The 23,860-nt window shown below is 40.2% G+C and overlaps 1 protein-coding gene and 2 long non-coding RNA genes across 5 annotated transcripts; 1 reads left to right on the forward strand and 2 right to left on the reverse strand.

The window, feature by feature from the left end:
- Nucleotides 1-775: 775 nt before the first annotated feature.
- LOC109998895 (uncharacterized) lies at nt 776-1,947 on the reverse strand. The gene is made up of 6 exons (XR_002278613.3): nt 1,868-1,947; nt 1,675-1,752; nt 1,505-1,597; nt 1,414-1,435; nt 1,189-1,256; nt 776-1,110 (listed from the first exon to the last, which is right to left on the reverse strand). It is a non-coding gene; the product is annotated as an uncharacterized lncRNA (long non-coding RNA).
- Nucleotides 1,948-8,623: 6,676 nt separating this feature from the next.
- LOC136178563 (uncharacterized) lies at nt 8,624-11,275 on the reverse strand. Its single transcript, XR_010665943.1, has 2 exons — nt 11,119-11,275; nt 8,624-9,899 (listed from the first exon to the last, which is right to left on the reverse strand). It is a non-coding gene; the product is annotated as an uncharacterized lncRNA (long non-coding RNA).
- lmnl3 (lamin L3) lies at nt 10,845-23,852 on the forward strand. Of its 3 annotated transcripts, none has more exons than XM_065952518.1 (12): nt 10,845-11,540; nt 12,652-12,808; nt 14,552-14,677; nt 16,056-16,226; nt 16,304-16,429; nt 17,543-17,763; nt 17,877-18,096; nt 18,787-18,894; nt 19,874-19,990; nt 21,113-21,223; nt 21,537-21,600; nt 23,660-23,852. In XM_065952518.1, the coding sequence occupies exons 1-11, from the start codon at nt 11,149-11,151 to the stop codon at nt 21,570-21,572; spliced, it is 1,785 nt and encodes a 594-aa protein (XP_065808590.1). In that variant the 5' UTR covers nt 10,845-11,148; the 3' UTR covers nt 21,573-21,600; nt 23,660-23,852. The 3 variants fall into 3 exon arrangements, with proteins under 3 accessions (XP_065808590.1, XP_020509472.1, XP_020509471.1); XM_020653816.3 differs by having other exon boundaries at nt 21,537-21,596; XM_020653815.3 differs by lacking the exon at nt 21,537-21,600.
- Nucleotides 23,853-23,860: the final 8 nt, after the last annotated feature.

The raw sequence follows: 23,860 nt of genomic DNA on the forward strand, positions 1-23,860 counted from the left end.
GACCGAGGTGGGAACACACGTGACCCGGTCAAACAGTCGGTTGGACTTTACTCCGTTCACTCTCACCGTGTCTGCAGCTAATTTAACAAAAGCAAAATCATCTCACAGCAGCCTGCTGTAGTCTGTAGTCTGCATTATTTTTTACAGAACTCTCATTTATTATTTTCTGTTTGTTGTGTGAGTATTAAATGCGTTTGTAGGCTGTTGGTAAAGGCTATGGCTCACTATGTGGACTGGTAGATCTCGGCAGACTGGTAACTTTAAAAGTAGATCTTGGTTCAAAAAAGGTTGGGCACCCCTGCGTTAGTGCATAACTCAACATTGTTCAGTTACGTATAACACGTAAAGCTCACTTTTTCAGTTCATTCCCCGTCCACGAATCCCTCGAATTCTTCTTCTTCAGTGTCCGAATTGAACAGTTGGGCGAGTACGGCATCCAACATGCCCGGCTCCCTCTCGTCATTATCCGAGTCACTGTCGCTGAGCGCCGTGTACAACCAGTATGGATCAACCAATTGATCCATATATAAGGCGCACTGTCGTTTTTTGAGAAAATTAAAGGCTTTTAAGTGCGCCTTATAGTACGGAAATTAATTAGTGACAGTGTGCAAACAACAACCAATCAAGGGGAAGAGGAGAGAGTGAGAAACCAGGAAGTGTGAAAGGAAACAAAATGGTGAACAAATAGTGATCTTTACTACAATAACGAAGAACCTTAATTGACTGCAGCAGACAAAACAAGCTAACATAAGTAGACTGTACTTAAAATCATTAGTTCACTTGAACAAATAAACTTTATTTAATGGTACTTAAAATCATTTGTTACTTAACATGATTATTTTGGTGCATTTTTATAAACACTACTCTTTGAAAATTTCAATACAACGCATATTTTTGCTGAATAGTTACAGCTACTAATTTGCTCTAGTAAAGGCACTGCATTTTTACAAACATAAAACAATAAGTACAGTCCACTCAAAAGTTTAATTCAAATCAAATCTGGGTTTACCAGTAGCTCCAGAGCTACCTGTTGCAGACCCCTGTCACAGTGTACATGCTGCAAAATGGAAGTCCTTATCCAATGGAACCAGAGACTGCATGCTGTACGATCTGAAGAGAAGCATGGCAGTAGATTAGTAATGAATTACTTGATTTGTAAGCATACAGAAGTGTCAAGTTTATTCTTACCCAGTCATCATGGTCATCTTTATTTCTCCCTGGACTTTGGCATGCATTCCCACATGCTCTGCATATGTCTGACAAGTTTTCGAACACATAACACACATGTAATTAATTTATAAATACACTTCTCATGCTTATGATGACACAATGACAGAAATGAAAAAGAAAAAACCCTGAATAGGTGACCAGACAAGCTATTTCCCTCTTCAGGACAGAAATCCAGCAACCCACCAGTTAGGAGAAGCTCTGCAAACTATACAAGACAGTACAATCAGTAACATTCAATAGATGTACTCAACAAAAGGTTAAGTTGCACTCATACCTTGCAGACAAAAGCCCCACAGTACGTCGAGTCTCGCTGACTGTAACACAAGCCCACCGGGAGATGTGGCTGTGTTCACGTCTCAAGAAAGCTCTGTAGAATATAAAGTATTGTTGCCATTTGTAACTAAAAACCTTTTATGACATTGTTAAAACAGGTGTATAACTTGCCTTAGTCATGTCCTTGCACTTCTTTGTATCGCCAGAGGGGTCCATGTAAAGTGCCCGCTTCTCCTTTGGATAAATGACCTTCACCATACACGTGAAGTCATGTAAAATCGGATGAATGATTACATTTAATTATCATGCTAGAGTACCACACACATTTCTGGACCCTCCTACACATGGTTCTATAAATACTCACCACAAACAAGTGTCCAGTGCTCTTTGTCACAGACTGATCCTACGAGGACATCGTAGGCCATTGGGTCAAGCTGAAAAACAAACGTGCATAATGAATGAATCATTTTATGTATAGTTAAAATGAATTAAGATATTTTGAACATGTCACCTTGTTTGATCCCCTGAATGATGCTTGCCACACTGCAGTCAATCATAAAACTTTCTCCCAGTTTCCTCTTCACAATGGTGGCATGAGTGAATGCATTTAAAACGTAAAGAGACATATGTGGAGTTACATTTTTGCCATCAAAAATATATAAGCACCTAACTATAAATACTTCATGAACTCACTCTCTAGCTGTGTTCCCAGGGCTAGATGTTGCAGGTCTGACAGCACACCTTACCTTTTACTGGACCAGATTTCAGCTATTACTGAGAATTAGGAAACAGTTGTTTACAGAGGCCTCATTTGTAATTTAATGCAGCATCAATTTCTAAGAAAGCCTACTGAGTGCATATGTAGGTCTTTCAGAATGTTGCTGCTCAAATAAAATGGTATTGGTACTTACACTCCTCTGGGGTGACTGAAGTTGACTGTTCAAAGCCAGTTGTGTCACATGACTGGAGGGCAGGGGGTCTGATTGTGGACTCTGTGCAAGTTGGGGATTGGGGAACCCTAGGACATCTCAAAAGGGCTGGATTCCAGTGCTGAAGGAGCTGATGAAATAGTGAAGCACTGGACGATTCCTACTGATTCAGTACACTAAGAACTCTTGTCTATGCCACAGTGAGCCCCAATAGCACTGGCCTGAAACTCCACGAAGATGTCGTTGGCTTCCTGTGGAGTACGACCCACCTTTGCATGATGCTGCTGCTCATCTCGTGTTCTCTGGCACTGGTAATAATGTTCATCATCTAGAAACATTGCCATGAACATTTGAAACGATTAGTTTGATTAGGGGTGGGAAGGAAGTGTGAAGAGATAATGTCTGTATTGTGATATGCTCTGTTGAATTTCAAATAAAGAATTGTTTGCACCAAAAACACAGTGCTGCTGTACAGTTTGACTTATTAATTGGTAATACTCTGTTAAGGTTGTGGAAAATCAGGAACTGGACCCAAGTGCAGAATGAATAAAAATATTTATTTAAACAAAAACTTGTTGAAATAAATATTGTTATCCTGTATCCAACAGGATAAAACAAGGCGCCACTGACAGAGGGGAAGAAACACAGACTAAATAGACATGGGGTAATCAGACACAGGTGAGGACAATCAGGGCAATCAACATGGAGGGAAACACAGAGGCAGGAATACAAGAAACACTGAGGACAACTACAAAACTAAATCATGAAACACTAAAACAAAAACACAATGATGGACAGGAGAAATTAAAACATGGAAACACAAAACTGAATGAGACCAAATCATGACATCCTCTTCCCTTTTCAGAACATGACACTCACTTTCAGTAAAGTTTGAAGGGAAGATGTTTTTCTTCTTGAAGTTTAAGAGTTCCTTAACCATCTGAGGGTCCATAGCTGCTTCCTTTCTGCTAAATTACTAATCTGCTATTCAGTTTTATTTTTTGCTACTGAGCAAAAGGCCCATCACCTGCCCCATTTGACTTTTATATAAAATTAAACCTCCCCTTGGAAACAAGTGCTACTTTAACCAAATCAAAAAACAAACAACCCTAAAAACAAAGCAAAACCCCAAATTAACTTAAAAGTGCTTTCTAGTCCCCACGAAACAAAACCCTTCAAATTAAACAACCCCGTTTCCAGTTTCAAACTCACAATCCCACGTACCAAAATAAAAAAAGTAATTCAAACATCCCCCATTAACTCTGCACACATTCACACTCTCACTCGCCACGTGCAACATTTTAAGGTGTGCTCTCAATCTGTTCACAAACATACTCCACACATTCATTCTCTTACTTTCATAATGTGTAAAGTTACGTCTGTTAAATATCGCTCGTCTGGCAAAGGCAAAAATCATGTTTATCACATTTTAGTTTTGTGTTTCGTTCCCACCCCCTTTCATACTACTTTACCCCACATGTAACGAACAAATGTACCAAATCCATCCTTGCGCATCTATACCAAATGTTTGTGTTAACTGTATTGATCCGTTCTTCTCTTTGTTGTTTACTCCATGCCTGTGTTCGTCTGTCCTTTTTGTCTGTCATCTTTGCCTTTACCCTTGTCACCGTTCCATGGTCCCGTCATCTTTGTTGTCCATCCTCATGAGTTTGTTAACAACATGCTAACATACGAACAGCGACATAAAATAAAGCAAAATGTTCCCCCTAATAGTCCGTGACTGTTGGGGGTCACACACTCTGAAACAGAGGACTTAACTGAAACGAAAAAACCAACTAAAGCTCCTGCTCTCTCACACTCACTCTGGACTGCTGGAAAAAAGGGGCGTGTTCAGGGTGGTATGGCCGTAAGCAATTATTGTGTGCAGAAACGGGCCATTGTCAGGCTAGGCACAAACGATGAACAAAAATGCACAACTTCTTAAAAGGTTTGAAAGTTCAACATAGTTTACTGAACGAATGCTCAAAGAGAGTAGACAGAGGTGCAACATTGTCAGGCAAAAAACCAGGTCCAGGGGGCGCAGTTGTTAATGCGCACGCCCCATGTATGGAGGTCGTCGTCTCAAACGGGCGGCCCGGGTTCCCTTCCCACCTGTGGCTTCTTTCCCGCATGTCATTCCCCACTCTCTCTCCCTGATTTCCAACTCTATTCACTGTCCTATCTCTCAATTAAAGGCACAAAAAGCCCAATAAAATAAAATAAAAAAAAATAAAAAACAGGGTCCAAAAAACAGTCGAGGTCATACACAAATGAAGTCTGTCACTAAGAAAAGGCTGGAATGCTACTCACACTAGGTACTGAGACAAACTGGCACCAAAGGTAGGAAGCACACAGACTAAATACACATGAGGTAATCAAGACAAGGGAAGACAGCTGGAGTGATTGCTGATCAGCTTCAGCTGGGACCAGCACACTGACACGAGAGCAGCAATTCCTGATTTTAAGAACTGTCTTAGACTTTTGTCACTAGGAGCAACTTAGTATTTAGGAGGCTTTGTGAAAACAGCCCCAGATCTTTAAATGGCCCGTTTCCGCACACAACTATAGCTTACTTACATACCACCCTGAACACCATTTGAGGAAGTGACTGAGCTGGTTGGAGAATGTGGAGCTGAACGGAGAGTTCTTTAGCTGACGTCTACATGGATTTTCTTTTGTCTTTCAAATTGTTTTATTTTAATTGTGTAGCATGCTATACAATATATCATTTGATAACAAACTCTGTATTTCGTAAACAAATATATTTTATGATGTCCTAGGAATACTGGAAATTATTTATTAAGTTTAAATAGAGAAAAAAAAGGTGACATTTTTCAAACACGAAGATCATTAATGATCAGTCTGATATAAAACTTCTTTAACATAATGGTAAATGTAAAACGTGTTTCTGACTGACAGACGACTCCAACGCTGTCAGCCATTCATTCTCAATATAATAAAATATAATAAATTAAAATGGACAGTCTGACTGATCATGAAAAGAAATATAACCTACCTGTAATAGTTATGAAGGAATCGTTAATGATCTTTTTATTAGAACACTTCATACTAACAGTCTTTTTGTTTGCCAGTGAATCAAAAACAAATGAAATATGAAGTCAGGAGAGATCGGTCTACACTCCATTATGTTGATTTTATAGAACTTGTGCTTCATATTTCGTTGTTACTCCTCATGTCAGAGACTTTTTTTAATCCCAGCTCATCACAGACTGACTCTTTACAAACTGACAGACGTTTACGGTCCGTTTAAATGTCCGACGGTCCGTTTAGTGTCTTTTTAATGTCCGTCTTTTCTCCGTTATTAAACTCTGCTGATGTTGATAAGTTTCATAGGACAAATACACTTAATATGTAAGATCTTACCATCAAAACTTGCTTTGAGAGGCCGTGGAATGTGAATATGATATTTGAATAAAGAGAAACTCCGGGTAATGTCTGCGCGAAAAATTTGGCTGTTTGCGTTCACACATAGCCTACAGCCCCTTCAGGTAGCCTAACCTCTGGAGTTATTCAGGAGATTCCATTATGTGCATGACAAAATGAGAAGTCATTGTATTAGTGAAGACGGCTCTGCCTTTCCCTTCTCTTTCTTAGGAGGGGCGTACCATCATTTCCAAAGAGGACATGGTGAGTTTGTTGCTGCTATAGGAACATCACTTTCCGAAGTTGCTTCAGTCCTGCGGATCTCCAGACCAACATTGTACAAGCTTATAAGGGAATACAACATAAGGCCAACAAAATTTTCGAACATTTCTTTTGAGGAATTGGATGCAACCACAAGTGAGGTCAGAACAGCTTCCCTGATCACTGAGCAGAGACTCTGCCTCCTCGACCACTTTACGCTTGAGTGCATCCAGTCTTTCAATCGCGATGTATTTGGCCCTGAACCTTGGATCCACAAGAGAGGCGATGTCCAACAGGTCACTGGTGCATGGATCTGCGTATTTTGCGTTGAGGTAATCCACAATGCTGGTCTTTATCGATTTGCACAGCTCGGGATCGCCTTCTTCAGTTGCGAGGAGACTGGAGTTAAACAGGTGTAGTACAGGTCTGACGTATGAGAGGGTCACGTACTCCTCACCTGAAAGTGCGTCAGTGAAGTCCTGAAGGGGTTTCAGAGCTTTCTGAACTGCCTCTAGGACCTCTTTGTCCTTCCAAGTGGGGACAAGAGGTCTAGTTTTCTTGTCAGCAGACAGGACTTTAGCAAGCGCTCTTTCCTGTTCCAGAACCCTTTCAATGAGTTAGAATCAATGGGAGGCCTTGGATGTAGACAATGAATCAGATTTTATTCTGTCTTCAGGATCAACCAAACATTGAATGAGTTCAAAGCTGCATTTAACAACCATTCAATTTCCTCTGAACGGAACAGGACCCCAGTTCAGCTTCTAACGCTAGACTGACATCTTATGTTACTGAACCATCCAGAAGCTGCAAATGAGGAAAGAACAGTCGACTCAATTGCTCATGCAGAACACTTATTTTGCCCACTCAACCAGCAGGACATGCAGGAACTTGTTGGTACAGTAAACCCTCCTGAACATGGTGGTAACAAAGGAAAAATATATATATAACAGAGGGCAGGAATTTGTATTCAACAAGATTGTGTAACTAACTCGTTAGCATAATCATGAACACGGCTGCAAATGATGAAATACATTTGGCAACTAAACAATGGGTGTTTTCAACTTCTTTAATGCCACTTTTTGCCATATTCTAGTATGTATGTGATCGTATACTCTTTAGAATTTATATTTTTTTGTTGGCTCTGGTTGTAAAAAACATCTTGCCCTTTTTATGGCTTATAAAAACTGACAGATTAGTCAAGGAACATTTTTTGACTAACTACTACAAACTGACTTTTGGAAAGACTAAACCGTATTCACAACATCAAAAGTCTTAACAGAAAATAAACAAATACAAACAGAAACTGTTGTTTACTTTACAATGGATTGCTCATATCTATTTGAAATGACTTTTGTCTGTCTTTGCCAAGCTATTGCAACCAATCATTGTTTTGTGCTTTTCTTGACTAGACTGCACTAAAAATGGCTCCATTCACGAGAGCCATGAGAAAATGGTAATCTAACTCGTCATCATCTGCCAGATTCTTTGTGTTGACAAATATTTGAAGCTCATTAGAGCATGTGTGTGCAACAGGGAAGTGATTTGTTTCATCATAATAGTAATATAATGGTAGGGAAAACACTGAAAAGGTACAAAACAATAGAAGATAAATACATTGCTTGCTTATCTTGAACTCTTGAACTCAGATAGTAGACGCTTAAATTACAGTATTGGGATTCTTACAGGTTGGACAATGTACATAACAGACTCCCGTTGCCGCGCGCATTATGGAAAATAATTGTTTGGTTAGCAGCACAGTGCTGTTGAATTCAAAATAAACCAAAAGTCCCAAACAAACGAAATATGCATTATGATCTACGAGAGTTAATTTCAAATTGTCTTTTTAGTCCACAGAAAAAGAAGGAAGCCATCCGCCGACGTGTCCGTTCACTCATCCAAAACAAACTCAGTCCATCCAAAAAAGTAACAATAGTAATCCAACAAAGGTAGTCGATCGATCATTGGTATACCAGAAGAAAAAATAAGCGATCTCAGCAGGATCTAGGAGGAAGAATAATCCGGTCAGTCGGACCGTCTTTGTCTCAGCCCCGCTATGCGTATGGTGACGAGACGCAGAGGGAGTCTTCGGTCTATCTTTCAGACACTTTCAGAGGCGTTTCAGCGCTCCTTTCTTTCATTATCCAACACTTTTAAACCACACAGACTATGAACATAACAGCAGCTGCAGCAACGTGTTCCTGGCGCTTCACTTTTCTTTATTTTCCCCCGTGGCACTCTGATTGTCCCTTCTTTCCCCTGCGCCACATCCTGCCTTTATAACCGCCGCCATATTCATCATAACACCGGTTGATTGCCACACACATACATTTTTTTAAACAATGGAATGTTTTTGTACCTATAGCCTACTAAACGGATGCAAATGTTTCAATAACAATTGGCCTACTTTTTGTTATTCTTTGAAAAATTCTAGCGATAATTATTCATGTTTACAGACACTCCATTATTATGTGGCTCTGTAACAACATCAAACGCTCTTGCTTCTCAAAATGTACATTACCAGGACAACAAGTGCAGCACGCAAGAGCTCCATGATCGTTTACTTTAATAAGAATATGTCTTGCAGAATCAATAAATAATAATAATAATACATTTTACTTGAAATGCACTTTACATGTCAATCAATAATAAACCATGGGAATAAAAACAGGAAGTCATAATGAAACTAAAAACACGAGCAAAAGGCTCTGATAAAGAGGTGGGTTTTGGGGGACTGTGGTGCCCTCAGGTGGTCAGGGAGAGCATTACAAAGACTGGGAGCAGAGGAGCAGAAAGCCCGGTCTCCCATGGTGTGGAGTTTAGTCTTTGGGGGGGGCAATAGCTGACAAACTTTAAACCATATAGCATTGCCTCAGAATGGGCAAATCTTGCAACGACAATTGGAAACCTGCCTAAGGGGGCCCCATGTGACAGCACTCTCTCTCTCAATGCCCTGCTAAGCATTGCGGCATTATTCCCGTTATTTTTTCAATAAAGGAAAATGAAGTTATCCGTGTGGGGGTGAAAAGAGAAAGAGGAAAATAATAATGAACGCTGGTTGGAGGGGCCCCCCAATTAATTTTTGCCTAAGGGGCCCAGCAGAGCCTAGAATCGCCCCTGCTGCCAGTATTTTACTGAGAGGCTGAGGGGAAGCAGATTTTAGATGAAAGGTAGGTTATGTTCTATTATGGTGCATTATTCATTATAATGTCATGAAGGAGAAGACACAACTTTGTTAAGTTAAAAATGAGATGACCTATAAAAGTTCATATTTATTTAGAAGCAGCCAGTCAACTGATCATTAACCATATTACATTTGAAGAGAGTGATGCCACATTCTACAAACTCCGAGCAGATCAGGGTGCCAAATGATGAAGAACTGGCGCCCTCTATCATCCAGATATGCGCAGTTACATACAGACAGAAAACTCCAAAGACAGCTATTGTCTAAATATAGACTCAAAATGTCACTTCATTTAGTTAAATCAAAAATAGTGTCACAAGAAATATTTAACGACAGACTTGACTAATTGGGGTTTTCTGTTTTCACTGAACACCTGTAGTTTTGTAGACTGAATGTATTAAAGTTAACATTTCATTTTACAGGCTCAAGACTTGCTTTGATAATTCAGGAAACATAATCTTGTCCCTGAATTTTAATCTCGTGATAAGTAACAGAAACATCCGAGTTTACAGCGAGTCATCTCCATCAGCTGATGTCCTGCAGGAGCTCACTCCCTCCAGTCAAGTCATACCGAGTAACATCGAAGCACGATGGAGCTTATCCGGTGTTGCCTTCAAAGTAAAGTTGTTGGAAACGTCTCACTAAGTAAAACAAAGTGAAATTAATTTCCTGCACACATTCAACTTTATAGCCTAAGATCAAAACATTTCAATTTGCAAATTAAACATTAATCTATCACAGACTGTAAGCCTGTTTTTTGTGCATTATCATTTCCCCCCTTTTATTTCTGGGATATACTGAAGCTCACACCAATTTTTTTTTTTAAATTAAATTGCATAGAGTTTATTTTTGTTAATCTGTTCTATAAATATTTCACTTTCATAATGGTAGCTTATATGTGCCAATAGATCACATAGCCTATGTGGTGTTCTTTATTTGTGGAAAAACAAGATTAAAATGAACTGGACATGCACAGGTGAGACATAATACACTCCAGGACTAACATTTAATTAAAGGATAAGGGAAACTCAGGTTCTCATTGACTGTCCTTACTGAGCTGACTCAATATCTAACTGTTCAATATTCAGTAATGAGGAATTTCTGCAAACTTACAAATTATTTAGAATTTCCTTCTTGTATAAAGTACAAGATAAAGACAAGACATACTTTATTCATCCCAACAGGGAAATGTAGGTGTTCCAGCAGCCAGCATACATACACACAACACAACACAACACATATACACATACATATCCCACCCATACAAAAAAACATGAGCCCACAATACATAGCCAGGATAAAAAAGTGGTATGGATGGTCCATGTGCATAAGTAGCTGTTACTCATAGATAACAGTACAAAACACTAGCTCTGCCAGTGCATAGTATGATAGATAAATAAAGAATTATGATTAAAAATAAAGGAGTCAAGTGTGCAAAATACAGTTTGATATACGTGTAAGGGATGCATGTTACTGTCCATAATGTTCAACAGTTTCTATATCATCCTTCTCCCACGCGCACGCAAAATTGTTTTATTTTGAAAATCCCAACAGGAAATGTACTGCTCCATTTAGGAGGATTTTACGCTGACGGTGCTCTTTACTTATCTGAGTGCGTCAACTCGTCAAATTTGATTTCTTTCAGCTGTGAACACCTTAAACTCCGGGAAAAAAGGCCAGTTAAGCAGTAAACCGTGCTGGATGGATGTTTTCTTTGTGGCGCGCTGAGAGATCAAACTTACCTGCGTTTAAGGCTACACGTGATTTATTGAGTTTTAAATATCTCTGCATGTCTGTGTTAGTTCGCATGGGAGCACCTCACACCGGTGTATAATCTCAGAATAACGTATAGTAGGCTACCTGGTTCACTTGGGGACCCTGACTACCACCATGGCCTCTGCCACCTCCACCCCTGCCGCCTCCGGGAGCCGCACCAGCCGCTCCGTCAGCCGCCGCAGCGCCGCCGCCGGCCTGCCCTCATCCAGCACCAGTCCGACCCGGCTGTCCCGCATCCAGGAGAAAGATGAGCTCCGATCCCTCAACGACCGCCTCGCCAATTATATCCAGCGGGTCCAAGACCTGGAGAGTGAGAGGTCCTCCATGCTCATCCAGCTGGAGGATAAAGACGAGTCGAAGAGCCGGGAGATGGGCAACGTGCGGCGGCTGTACGAGGAGGAGTTGGCCGATGTTAGGAAGTCCCTGGACGGCCTGGCCGGAGAGAGGGCCCGGCTGCAGATCGACTACGGAAATCTGTACGAGGAGTACAGGAAACTTAAAGCAAGGTAAAAGTCTTAGAATAAATCAATGCATGGCCGTGCAGGTGTCCGAGAGGCTGCTGATCCAGCCTCCACTTAAATAAGGGCTCATTAAAGCTGCACACACTTGAACAACATGAAGACTTTGAATTGTTGCTGCAGTGTTATCCGGAGTATATTCAAGATATCAAGGCCTGCCTGTACTGCACACTGGTTCACATGAGTCACCTTTGACCTTATGATCTTTAAATGGGCCCAGAAGTTGTTTATAGAGCATACACTCAGTGGCGGTTCTAGACCACTTTTACTGAGGGGGGCCAAACTAGGGCCCCTCAGTCAGAGGGGAACATTAAACCCAGGTCAAAAATAGACAAAGATGATCGCTTTAAAAAATGCCAAATACTAGCGCCCATCATTAAATACCATGATTTATATTTGTTTCAGTAACAGAATTAAACACTAGATCGTGAGTCAAATACTGTGTGTGTTATGAGGGGGGGCTCTTCCTTTTGAAAGTTGTGGCCTCTGGGGGGACCAAGCTCAGTGTTACAGTTACCTAGAACCGCCCATGCATACACTTCATTGTAGCCTTGAAACATTTCCTCCAACACACTGATCCCTGATTTAAAAGTGAATAATCTCATGGTGTGTAGAGCCGAGTAGCAACAAGGCTTTTAAATGATTTTTCTGTATTATCTCTTAAAACTGATACATCTACTTATTTATCTAGAACTGATGGTTATAGTCAGTGTTGGCAATTTCTTCTGCCAATTGTAAAAAAAAATCATGTGTTTTCATGTTTTATAGGGAAAGCAGAATATAGTTGAGCATTTTCATGTATTTAAAGCTACTTTTATGTAACCAGGAAGTCCCTTGTTATATGAAAAATCTTTTTTTTTTTACATAAGAGAAATCTATTTTTTTAGGCTCTATTTTTTTGTACATATTTATTTTTATTTATTTAAATTGTACTGTGTTCACTTTTTGTTTGCAATCTTTGCTCTTTGCTGCTGTAACAATGTAAATGTCCCCGTTGTGGGATAAATAAAGGATTATCTTATCTTATCTTATCTTATCTTTAGACCTGGTGAAAGTAGCAGCCAAACACAAAATTGACGCGTTGTGATTTCTCCTGCAGGAACCAGAAGAAGGAGGGCGATCTGGCCAACACGTTGTCCCAGTTGAGGACAGTTGAGGCTGCGCTGAGCTCCAAGGACGCCGAGTACACCAAGCTGCTGTCTGACAACAGGAGACTCAATGAAGACTTCACGGACCTGCAGGGACAGCTGCAGAACGTAAATTTAGACTTCCATTAAGTTTAACGCTAACTTTAGGTACAAATGGCCCCATGACTAAATGTTTGGAGTTTTCAGTTCTTAGTTTCATGAAGATGAACAGTAATCTGATGAACATGTTTGAGGTTACAAGAGGAGATGGATTTTCTGAGGTGGTGTTGTGATTAGGCTCATTTCAGACCGGCTGTCCTTCAGTAGTTTTTTGACGAGTACACAAGAATCGTTTGCTGACTATGACAATTTCACACAAATGTCTAGTTGGACCAAAGGAGGATGATGTGATAATTCCATGAAACTGAAACGTTGACATTTCCTTTGACATCACAATGCCGTGGGAAATCTCAGGCTTAGATTAAGGTTTTTGATTCATTTAGAAAAACAACCTTCCCTTGAACTACGATTTAACTGATGAGATTTTAGTGAGACATGATAGATCAGCAATGCATGGAGTTAGTTTTATAACATTAGTTTTTTTTTAATCGTTGAGAGGTAATGGCAGCTGCTCTCATCCATTCATGGACAATTTCCTCTCTGTCCATTGTCCCTGTTTTTTGTCTGTTATTGTGAGAATAGTTAACTGACAATCACATGCTCTGCTCTAACTCAGTGAGAGAGACTGAGACCTACTCAGGGATCGTTCTAAGGGGTTAATGTTCTCCTTTAAATATTTACAGAGAAAAGTCAGCGAACACACACACGCGTCACTTATTCAGAAAAAAAACACTTGTTGTGATGCAACGAAGAATCTCAACTCTACGGTTCCCAAAGATAAACATATTTATTTGCGATGTGCTTTAAGGAACACGACGTGTGGAGCCCGACCGGGGTCTTCATCAGATGCTGTTCACAGCCGCGACTCTTTGTTGCATCATAACTCTTTGTTCATAGTTATATTTCTTAAATGTAGTGGGGAAACCCTAATTGAGGGAATTTCCAACCTGACTGGTTTTGGGAGGCAGACAGCTGATAGTTTATTGTTTGAGTTAGGCAGTAGAGTCTCCCACAGCGGATTAGGAAAACAACACATTTCAAAATCGATCAAACACAAGTTCAGACTAACAGTCTGCACTGCATCTGTTAGAATGAAGTCAGATTAGGTTGCAGAGTGTGGCTAACATTAGCAGTGCTAGCACCGCCAGCTTTTGGTCTTCCTTGCAGGTTAACTTCCACATGCCTTTTCTGAATGTGCTTATGCATTTCTCTGGTCGATATGGCATGCATGCAACTTTATCCCATTTCCTTGCTCATAAAACTTCCAAACCACCGTGAGCTAGAAGATGTTATCGGTTCACCACTCTTTTACATCCGGGTAGTTGAGCTGAGAGTGAAAGCACATTAAATGAAACTAAAGCCGGTCTAAGGTTAAAGCCCCGGCGTGTGGAAGGTGGCTGTGTTACAGTTTGGATATAATATTTGAGGTCCAGCATATTGATTGATTGATTGATTTTAAAATGCCACTGACTTCAGTACTGAAGGATTTTTAGGGGCACTTGTAGAAGAGGCTTGAAGCTCATTTTCTTGTATTTTGGTGAAGTAGTATCTTGAGTATTGTATCTGATTGTGCAGATCACTTGATTGTATAAATCTAGTTGTGGAGTACAGACACAACATGACATATGATCTCATGTTGTGTCCATCATGTTTGCACTCTGAAACTTTCTTCAGTCATTATTTTTCAGTACAGTTTTGATTTGCTGTGACCCTACACAGGTGTGTGTGTGTGTTTATTATATTTGTCACTAGGTGGAGGTTGTTCTTACCGACACAAAGAACCAGCTGAGCTCTGAGATCTTGAGGAGGGTTGCGATGGAGAACCAGGTTCAAACACTTAAAGAACAGCTTGAACTCCAGAAGAACATCAGTGAGCAGGTAACGCCCACAAACACACGGACGATCTATCACAAGCCTTTACCTCAATCTAATGATACGTTCAACCAACTATGAAAACAATATGAAGTTTGATTGTCTGCTCTGTTATCCCCTGATAGATCACCGTTATTAAAAAGGACAGTGAATTACTAAGAGAAGCTAATTGTTGGGACACAGCTCTTATCACAGACTCTGGAGGACTACATTTTATCATATCAATCTTTGTGAAGAAGTTCAGTTGATTTGACTTAGAGTCTATTTACTGTGGGGAAAGTAGGAGGGAGAGAATATCAGCGGTGAAAACTGAACGCCTTGGCAGAGGAATGTACCAAAGTAAAGATGGCACATAACAGAAAGTTCGATATGGATTTGTTTAAAAACCTGTGAACGGAAAAGAAAATGTCAACAGACTCTGAAATAAGATTAAAATAAATCTCTCTTAGGCGATGTGCTGATTCATGCGGATCAGAGCGTCTTGACTTTACCATCAGTGAAAATGTTCTTTTCATTGTGAGTTATAACGTCTAGGTTAGCTTGTTTAAAGACATGTTAAATATAATGTGAGTTATGAAAGCCAATTAAGTTCCTTTTAGAGATGGGACCGATCGTTACTTATATCGGTACCGCGTCCAATATTGAAGTAATTAACACATTGAACTGACGGCGCCGATCCACATCACCGATCGAGAGAGATGGTTGGTCACTTTAAACGTTCTCAGCTCGTCCAGACTGAACTGTAAGAAGTGTCCACAAATCGTCTCCATGACGACGTTCAGACGAGATGGAACAGCTCCTTCTATATGATCAAAAGTAACACTTCTTACACTTGAGTTTAAAACTTTTAATTTGAAAAACCTGACAGCTGTTACTGCTTCCTGTTTGTATGTGAAGCCCGCACAATGCAGTGTCAGGTTTACTACAGCTTTGTGCAGCCTCACACATGATACATAATACCAACAACAACAAAAACACTATTAGTTATGTAAAAAAATATGTATCTGTATCTGATCAGAACTTAAAAAAAAAAAAAAAAGAAAGATGGATCGATGCATCTCTAGTTAATTTTATGAAGGCCACTGAGTTAACAGCTGTAAATGTCGATTTAACACCCGCTTTGTGTCATGAAAAAAACAAACTATTTTTAAATACCTGAAGTCCAAATAAATATTTTGTTCAATTTTTTTTATTCCTTTAGTTAGTAGCTCTGTAAAACAATGTATAGATAATGTAGTGATGTGTATAGTGAGCGGGTTGTTATTGCTTCAGGATGAGCGAGACCCCTCAGCAACTCTCCCCTTTAAAATGGTCCCGTACATATTAAAGTTCTAAAGACACATGTCCTACGTCTGTCTGAATGTACAACGTTCATGTTTTGTAGGAAATCTTTGAGATCCGAAGCCGACATGAGAGCCAACTGGTCGAGCTGGACTCGGGAAGACAGAGAGAGTTTGAGAGTAAACTGTCCGAGTCGATAAGGGGGCTCCGCCAGGACCACGAGTCTCAGCTGCAGCAGTATAAGGAAGAGATCGACAAGACGTTCAGTTTGAAGGTACTAACACTGGATGACTCATTCAGAGTGATCCTGATTTATTGACCATTCATTAACCTGGTTTCTTTGCACTACAGTTACAGAATGCCCAGCAGGCTGCGCTGGAGAAAAACGAAGTCGCATCAGCCACCAATGATGAACTCGAAACGACCAAGTTGAGATTGGAGACCCTCAGCTCTCAGCTTCAGCAGTATCAGAAAGATGTAAGTGCAGCTCTGACTCAAACCTCGGCTGTTCAAATACCTGTTGTTGTAGTTTATATCAGGTGGAGAGAAAAAGGAGACAACAATCAAAATAAACCTGGCAAGGCTTAACTAAAACATCTCAGAGTGAATGTTTAAAGTGAACCAGAATGATTTTTCATTCTAAGGCCGTGCATACACTCTACAGGCTTTTCTAGCCTTCTCAATCATTCAATCAATCGGGGGGTCCATAGCTGCAGGCCATCCTCACCAACAATCCCGAGGAATCTACAAGACCCAAGAGCTCAGGAGCTCCAAGGAACATACGTGCTGACTGCTCATAGCCCTTTTACACCGCAGGTCACACTAACCCAATGATCTATCGTTTACCTTTTACCAAGAAAAACCACAAGAGTCATAAAGTAACATTACAACTATGTGTCCTTTATACTGAAATGTTCATATTACACTTTTCCTCTAATTACAGGAGTGAGAAACAGAAAGATGGTGCGAGTTTAAAAATTTGTGTAAAGAACATCCCCAATTCAAGGACTGGCTTCCTCTGGCTAGGAGTATCAGGAGATTCCCAAAGATCAAATTGTAATGACAGGAAGTCTTTTGCTGTAGACAAATGGGCTTCAAAGCACTCATTGGAGCCCACTGGTGTATGGGCAAGATGCATTCCTGTCATACCAGCTAGACTGTCACTGAAAATGTCCTAAAAATAATCTCCGCTAAAGAGTGGGAAGCCTGTGTACGGCCTTATTCTCAGGCACAACTTGAGAGCTCACACTGTTTGAGTTAAATCAAGATGAACAGTTGACAAAAAGGTTTGCCTTCAAATCTTAGAGGGATGGAAGTTTAGATCTGCGTGTAATTTACTGACCCTAACCCGACCAGAAGGGCTTTTCCTGAAGATCTAAGATTGTGACATGGCTCATTAGGGACAGCATTTAAAAAATTTTTTAATTCAGAGACTTTAAAGTGATCAGTAAAATCTAAATATAGTTCCTAGTTTAACTCTCAGGCTGTGTATGGTACAGTTTGTAGTTATGAAGTCTTGACACACAGATGTTTTCGAACTCTTCTTCTTTGTGTTACATGTATTCACATGATTCTTGCTCTCCCTGGCAGAAAATGACGCTGGAAAGCCGCTTTCAGGACTTGGAGAGGACTTTAGACCGGGAGCGGGAGGTTTGGCAGCAGAGAATTGGTCACAAGGAGCAGGAGCTGCTAAACCTGAGGAGCCAGATGTACACCCAGTTGGAAGACTACGAGAACCTGCTGGACGTCAAGTTGGCTCTAGACATGGAGATCAATGCTTACAGGAAGATGCTGGAGGTGGAGGAAGAGAGGTGCGGCACCGATCTGTGAACATGTGCAAATTTAAAACATTGCTTCGTACTCTGTTCTCTCGTCTCTTACTCCACGTTGTTCCTATGTTGTTGTTTCTTTTTTTTGTTCTCAGATTGCATCTGTCACCCAGCCCCTCCCAGCGCACAGCTGTACCTCGGACACACGATCACAGCAGCCGCAGAATAAGAGGAAAGAAACGGAAACATGAAGGAGCCTCCGGCAGCTCACCGGCCTACAAAATGTCGAGTCATGCTACAGAGCAGAGTGCTGTTAGCGTGGCAGAGATAGACATGGAAGGCAAATATATACGATTGAAGAACAACTCTGAGAAGGTGAAAGATCTTTCTAGAATTGAGAATTAGTTTCACTTTCTCTTACTTTCTCTGTTTGCTTTGTGGGAAATGTAGGATCCAGTGTTTTTTTTTTTTTTTTAGAGCTGACGTCATAACCATTCTTTGTGGGTTCAGGGAGAAAGACACTGGTATTTAAATTTAAAATATTTGACCTCTACAACGATCAACACCGATGGACTCTAAACATCTGCTCCTCTAAATCAGAACGCTGTTGACAGAAGTCCCTAACATGGTGCAGCAACCAGACAAAGCATAAGCACACAACATTCATCTAGAGTATGTGTGTTTGTAATAAAGAACTTCATGTCTCACTTAAAACAATTCCAATCAAATGGAGGGAATAAGCAGCGAGTGCATTGAATTAAAATACGAAATCTACGTCTTTCATATCTGCTGAATCCATTCTGAATTGCAAAGTGTCAGAAGAGGGAAAAAAAGAACTTTTGGGCGCTAGTGGTTAGTTTGCATGCTCCATGTACTGAGGCTGTTGTTCTTGGTGCAGGCTAAGATTCAAATCTAGCCTGTGACTCCTTTCCTGCACTTAATTTCTCCACCCTCCCTGATTTCCGATTCTATCCACTAAAAATAAACCCATAATTTATAATTTCAAAGTTATTGGTGAACCTTGAAATGAATGATGCTTATTTCTTCTCTTCACTGCAATTCCAGGAGCAGCAGCTAGGTGGTTGGGTGGTTCGTAAGATTTACCAAGACTCTGGGGACATCTCCTTCCACATCCCCCCCTCCTGTGTTCTGGCCTGTGGAGATACGCTCACAGTGAGGAACTACTTTGAACTACTTCCTGTTTGTTCCTCTGTGAATTGCAAACTTTAGGAAACCATTCAGGGGGAAGTATGATTGGTCGAGCTGTTTTTAAATGGTGCCAGATTTTTTAAATTCAACTGTTTTTGAAAATGATTTTGCCTGTTTAGAATTTGATTCCATCAATATATTTCTAAGAAGTGGGGATACTTGTGGGATGTGTACCATTGTTGCTTAATGAAAGATTTTAACTGCTCAACAGATCAGTGTGTGTCCTTTTTTAAAAAAAAAAAAAAATGTTTTTACGATTCATATCGGGCCAAATATGGGTGACGGCTCAGGACTCCAGGCAGGCCAGTTTATCACCCAGACTCTTTAACTATGCAGCCATGTTGTAATATGTGTGGAATGTGGTTTGACATTGTTCTGCTGAAATAATCAAGGCTTCCTCGAAGATATCTTGTGTACTTGGCATAATATTTTGCTTGGAATGCCATTCAACTCCATACCATCAAAAAAATGCTGTTTTTTTTTTTATTTTTTATTTTTATAACTGAGCCACTGATGAAAAGCCCGATTTTTATCTCTCCTCTTTAGTGCAGAGGGTGTGTTAGTCATGATTCTAAAAGTAATTTCAAGTTTGTCTTACCAAACAACAGGACAGTTTTCCACCTGCTTCTGTCGATTTTAAATGAATCTGGATTTAGGGAAGGTGTCAGAAATTTGGGATTTGGTTTATGTAGGATTTTCTTGTTTTATGACAGAAATGTAGTTAACATTTCAGATGAACTGTTTTCACAGACGATGCTTTTTTTTGGAGCCCATGCACTTCAGAATCGTCTGTTTTCATGCAGCCTCTGTGGGCCTGAACTCTCTGATTTTGGTTTTCTGTCTTGTTCCTTGTGCAAAGAGCGTCCCAACTTTTTTTTGGGAACAGGGTTGTATATGAATTTGAACTTGTGTGTGTGTGTGTGTGTGTGTGTGTACACGTCAGATCTGGGCAGAAGGTGCAGGTGCTGAGGCTGATTCTAGAGACCTGATTCTTCAGGGCCACAGGAGCTGGGGCCCCATCATTGATGTAAGGGTGCTCCTTCTAAACCCCAACCATGAGGTAAGTGAAGCAAACTACGCATCCCACAATGCACCTGTACACTGTGTTAGATGTGGTGATTGGGGCAATGTTGTGACATCAGTTTCCAAATTGTCTTCTTGATTGTTTATGACCTCCTTTAAAGGATCTCTTGTACTTCTTTAAAATGTTGACAGCACAGCATGTAAGCACCCAAACAGTACACAACACTTCCACACTGAAGAACCTGTAGTCCAGTGGTTCTCAACCACCTCCGAAAAGATTTGGCTCTCCAAGTACCACCATGATGGTAGACGTTAAAATACACTGTCAACACACATTTCATGCAAGAGGCAAATTAATTCATAAAAATAATATTATTTATTATTGACTGCTGGCAGCCACACTGTACTAAGGGCTAGTGCTAGAACTGGCACACACAAAAGTGCAGAACAATAAAAATGACAACTTTATACCAACAACCTGTTTGAGAATATTTAGTCTCCAGTGTTTCCCACTAATAGACACCTGGGCCCAAGTATATTTCTGACCTGTTCTCATTTAATTTTCTGAGCTGAACTCCAATAAATAACAGAATATCTGTTAATGTAGACCTACAGCTGCTTTCTGTTGTTTCAGTTCTGAAATATAACAGAATATCGAGTGGAACTTTTCAAAACACGAGGCGTACTCCTGTTGTTGTTTATGTCTGTGTGTGAGCATAAATTCAGCAGATTAAAGTTGTTTGTTGCAAAAACTAGATTAATTTAGAGGGGAAAACACACTTGATATAAATACAACTCAATAGATATAAGAGTATGACAAAAAGAAAAGTGTCGTTTTATGCTGAACGGGTTTGTTTTTTATATTGTGGAGATTTCTTTGCGTACCACCACAGGGAGCCCGCGTACCACCGGTGGTATGCGTACCATAGTTTGAGAACCACTGCTGTAGTGTATAGGTAATTTATGTTTTGCATTAGCCAGAGCTCTGCACTTCAACAATAGCTGCCCTAACTCTGATTAGGGGGAGAAAATGACTGGATCAAACATGGTTTTAGCTTTGTGAAGCTGCAGATTTTATTCTCTACATATACAGTAGTTTAGTTCATATCAAATAGTAAGGGATGTAACTCACAGTAGGACTCGTGTGACACCTTTTCAGAAAATAGCTGAGCGCCGGGTGTGTCTGCAGGGCAGAGGCGAAGAGGAAACTGAACTGGAGTTTGATGAAGAATTTGTTGCGGGCAGTGACATCCAGCATTATCGCAGACAGGTAACCACACTGATTCATGCAAGAAGCAAATGCAGCACAGGTCCAAGTGATGCGAGCAGTCAGACATTACGCCGTAGTTACCAAAGCAACCACGCCCCCTTTTGGGTGAAAACATGCTCTGCGTTTGTGTTGGCAGGTGATTTAAAAAATCAGAAGCCTTACCCAAAAAGGATAGACTGCTTTCACCCAAAAAGGGGCCGAAATGGGACCTGAATGGGTTGCTCTCACTCAGCCTCTACATGACATGAAGATACAAACACAGATACTGTTGTCTTTGAATTTTTATCACTTTCTTTTCTTGCCTACATTGAAGCCCAAGAGAAAGAAGAAGTGTTGTTCTGTCTCTTGAATACCGAGCACAGTTTGAAGTACGGTAGGTGAGGAGGCTTTTACCCGCCGCTCATCTGCTTGTTCCTGATGTGCACAGGTGTGCATGGCTTGTTCATTGCATGATTTAATTGCCGCTGCCTTGTGCGTTTTACTCGCCAACATGCAAAACAATTCAGTTTAACCACAAAGCTAAGAAGCTAATCAGACATGTTTGAGTTTCACAAGGCTCGTTTCCTTTCACCTTTTGTAACTTAATAACCAACCTGATCAGGAGGAGGTGACATTATGAGTTCTCAATCTGTCCTTTCTTTAACTTTTTTCCCTACAAAAGTTTTCAGCTGAGGGAAAACATTTTATACACCCCTGTTTTCAAAAGAGGGGTGTTGCAAAACTTTGAAACCCTGTATTTGATTGAAAATTGCAAAAAGACAACATATCAGATTTTGAAACAGAGCCATGTATTTTTGCAAAAATGATATTCCTTATTTTGATAAGGTTAACCAGCAGCAGGTTGGCTAGTTATGATACGTCTGAGAGTTCTGATTCTGGTTAATGATGCAGCAGTTACTGAATAATGTCTATAGACGTACAGTCGCAAAAATACTTTGTATTTCATTGTCTACAGAACATTACATCATTAAAGATCCTGAGAATCTGAAGAAATCTCTGAACTCGTCATGTTTACACTTTACCTTGTTTTTCTAACACTAATATGTGTTCCTAGTCAGTTTACAAACCTCCTAACTATGAGAACAGTCCATCCTCAGTGTTTTGCCTGCTCCACTTTTCAGAAAATGTGTGCTCAAACAGGTAGTTTACAGATTTTCCCTTCATGACATCACAAAGGGCAGTAACCCCTCCCACAGCCAGGTGTTTGTTCTGCCCTCTGAGTCTCTCCTTCTCACCGTAAACAATAGGACATGGAGCGAGGAAAGCTCGAGTCACATCGCCTATTAGAGAGGGGGCGTGGTCAGACACAGCTCATTAGCATTTAAAGCTACAGACACAGAAACAGCCTGTTCTGAGCAGGGCTGAAATAGAGGGGTTTATAGACATGTTCTAAATCCAGTCTGATCCTCCATTTGATCAAGACACTTCCCAGACATTTTTTGTGGAGCTCTGAGACTTATTGAAACTTGTTGGAAAGGAGGAGAATATGTGACCTTTAAATCTGACTTTGCAGATCATACAATGAAAAATTGCTTTGGGCATGATTTACAATGTCTGTATATTGTAGACTGATAAATGTCTATAATACGGTGGCGGGTAGGGGTCACACGCTCAGTAACTGATGAATCTTGACCGGTCTTGATTTAAAATCCTAAATCCGACCAGTCCGAGACCGGGACAAGACCGAGGAAAAATGCTTTCAATTCCTATACGAGGCCTGTGGTCTTGAGACTAAAAGAGTGCTCTGTCGGACAAACGACTTGATGGCATAATTATTTTTACATTTTTAAGCTAAGATTCTAAAGTGAGGCAAATCAGAATACCTTTTTTTTTTTTTTTTTTTTTTTTCAATACATAGATTTTTTTAAAGTCTTATTGGTGTGCATTAGTCTCTCAATGATTTTATCATTGATTTTATAAACTACTTTTTTTGTCAATAACTTCTCTGCAGTTTTGTTAAGCACTTTGAACTGCAATTTAATTTGTCTGAAAGGTGCTATATAAATAAAGTTTCGATTGAATAATGTTTATGTCTTAAATCAGAGCAACACTGCATACATAGCTATTATTTTCTTACAGATAATGAAACGATGCCAGAATAAAATATCTCACTCAAAGGTGATAAGCTTAGAATATTATTCCATATGAAAACTAGCCAAGGAGATGATAAAGATGCACTTTTTGAGTTTAGGGAAGGTTTTTGGTTAAAAAAGTTTCATGTCTCAAACAGCAGTCCGTCAGTGAAAATGAAACGTACTGATCAGATGGTGTGGACTTGCTGATGTTTCACAAATGTCAGTGTGTTCAAAATGGCCCCCAGTATTTCTCTGTCCCTTCCCTAACTGCATGTTACATCTTAAGTTTAATATGACCCCAGCATGTGTCTGAATGCTTGAAACTGATAACATGTGCTAACTTAAGCTTTGTTCTCTTCAGGATCTGTCTAAGGAAGTGAGCTGTGCCGTTATGTGAGCGCATCTCCGTCTCCTGCTGTCCGCGATTCTTCAATTGCACAAGACAAGCTGTGAACTGTGCCTTGATAACATTTTATTTTATTTGTGTGTGTGTGTATGTGTGAGAGAAATAAAACTGTTGGAATAATAAAGTCTCAAGTACTGTTAAGTCACAACACTGGTT

This window comes from Labrus bergylta, chromosome 3, assembly GCF_963930695.1.
Source record: "Labrus bergylta chromosome 3, fLabBer1.1, whole genome shotgun sequence".
NCBI lineage: Eukaryota > Metazoa > Chordata > Actinopteri > Labriformes > Labridae > Labrus > Labrus bergylta.

What these genes read in the sequence shown, in the direction of transcription:
- lmnl3 (XM_065952518.1), top strand. Translation starts at nt 11,149, where the DNA reads ATGGCCTCTGCCACCTCCACCCCTGCCGCCTCCGGGAGCCGCACCAGC. An exon ending in TTCAGCAGTATCAGAAAGAT is followed by an intron (nt 16,430 to 17,542) that starts GTAAGTGCAGCT and finishes TCTCCCTGGCAG; the next exon opens with AAAATGACGCTGGAAAGCCG. An exon ending in TCCAGCATTATCGCAGACAG is followed by an intron (nt 21,224 to 21,536) that starts GTAACCACACTG and finishes CCTACATTGAAG; the next exon opens with CCCAAGAGAAAGAAGAAGTG.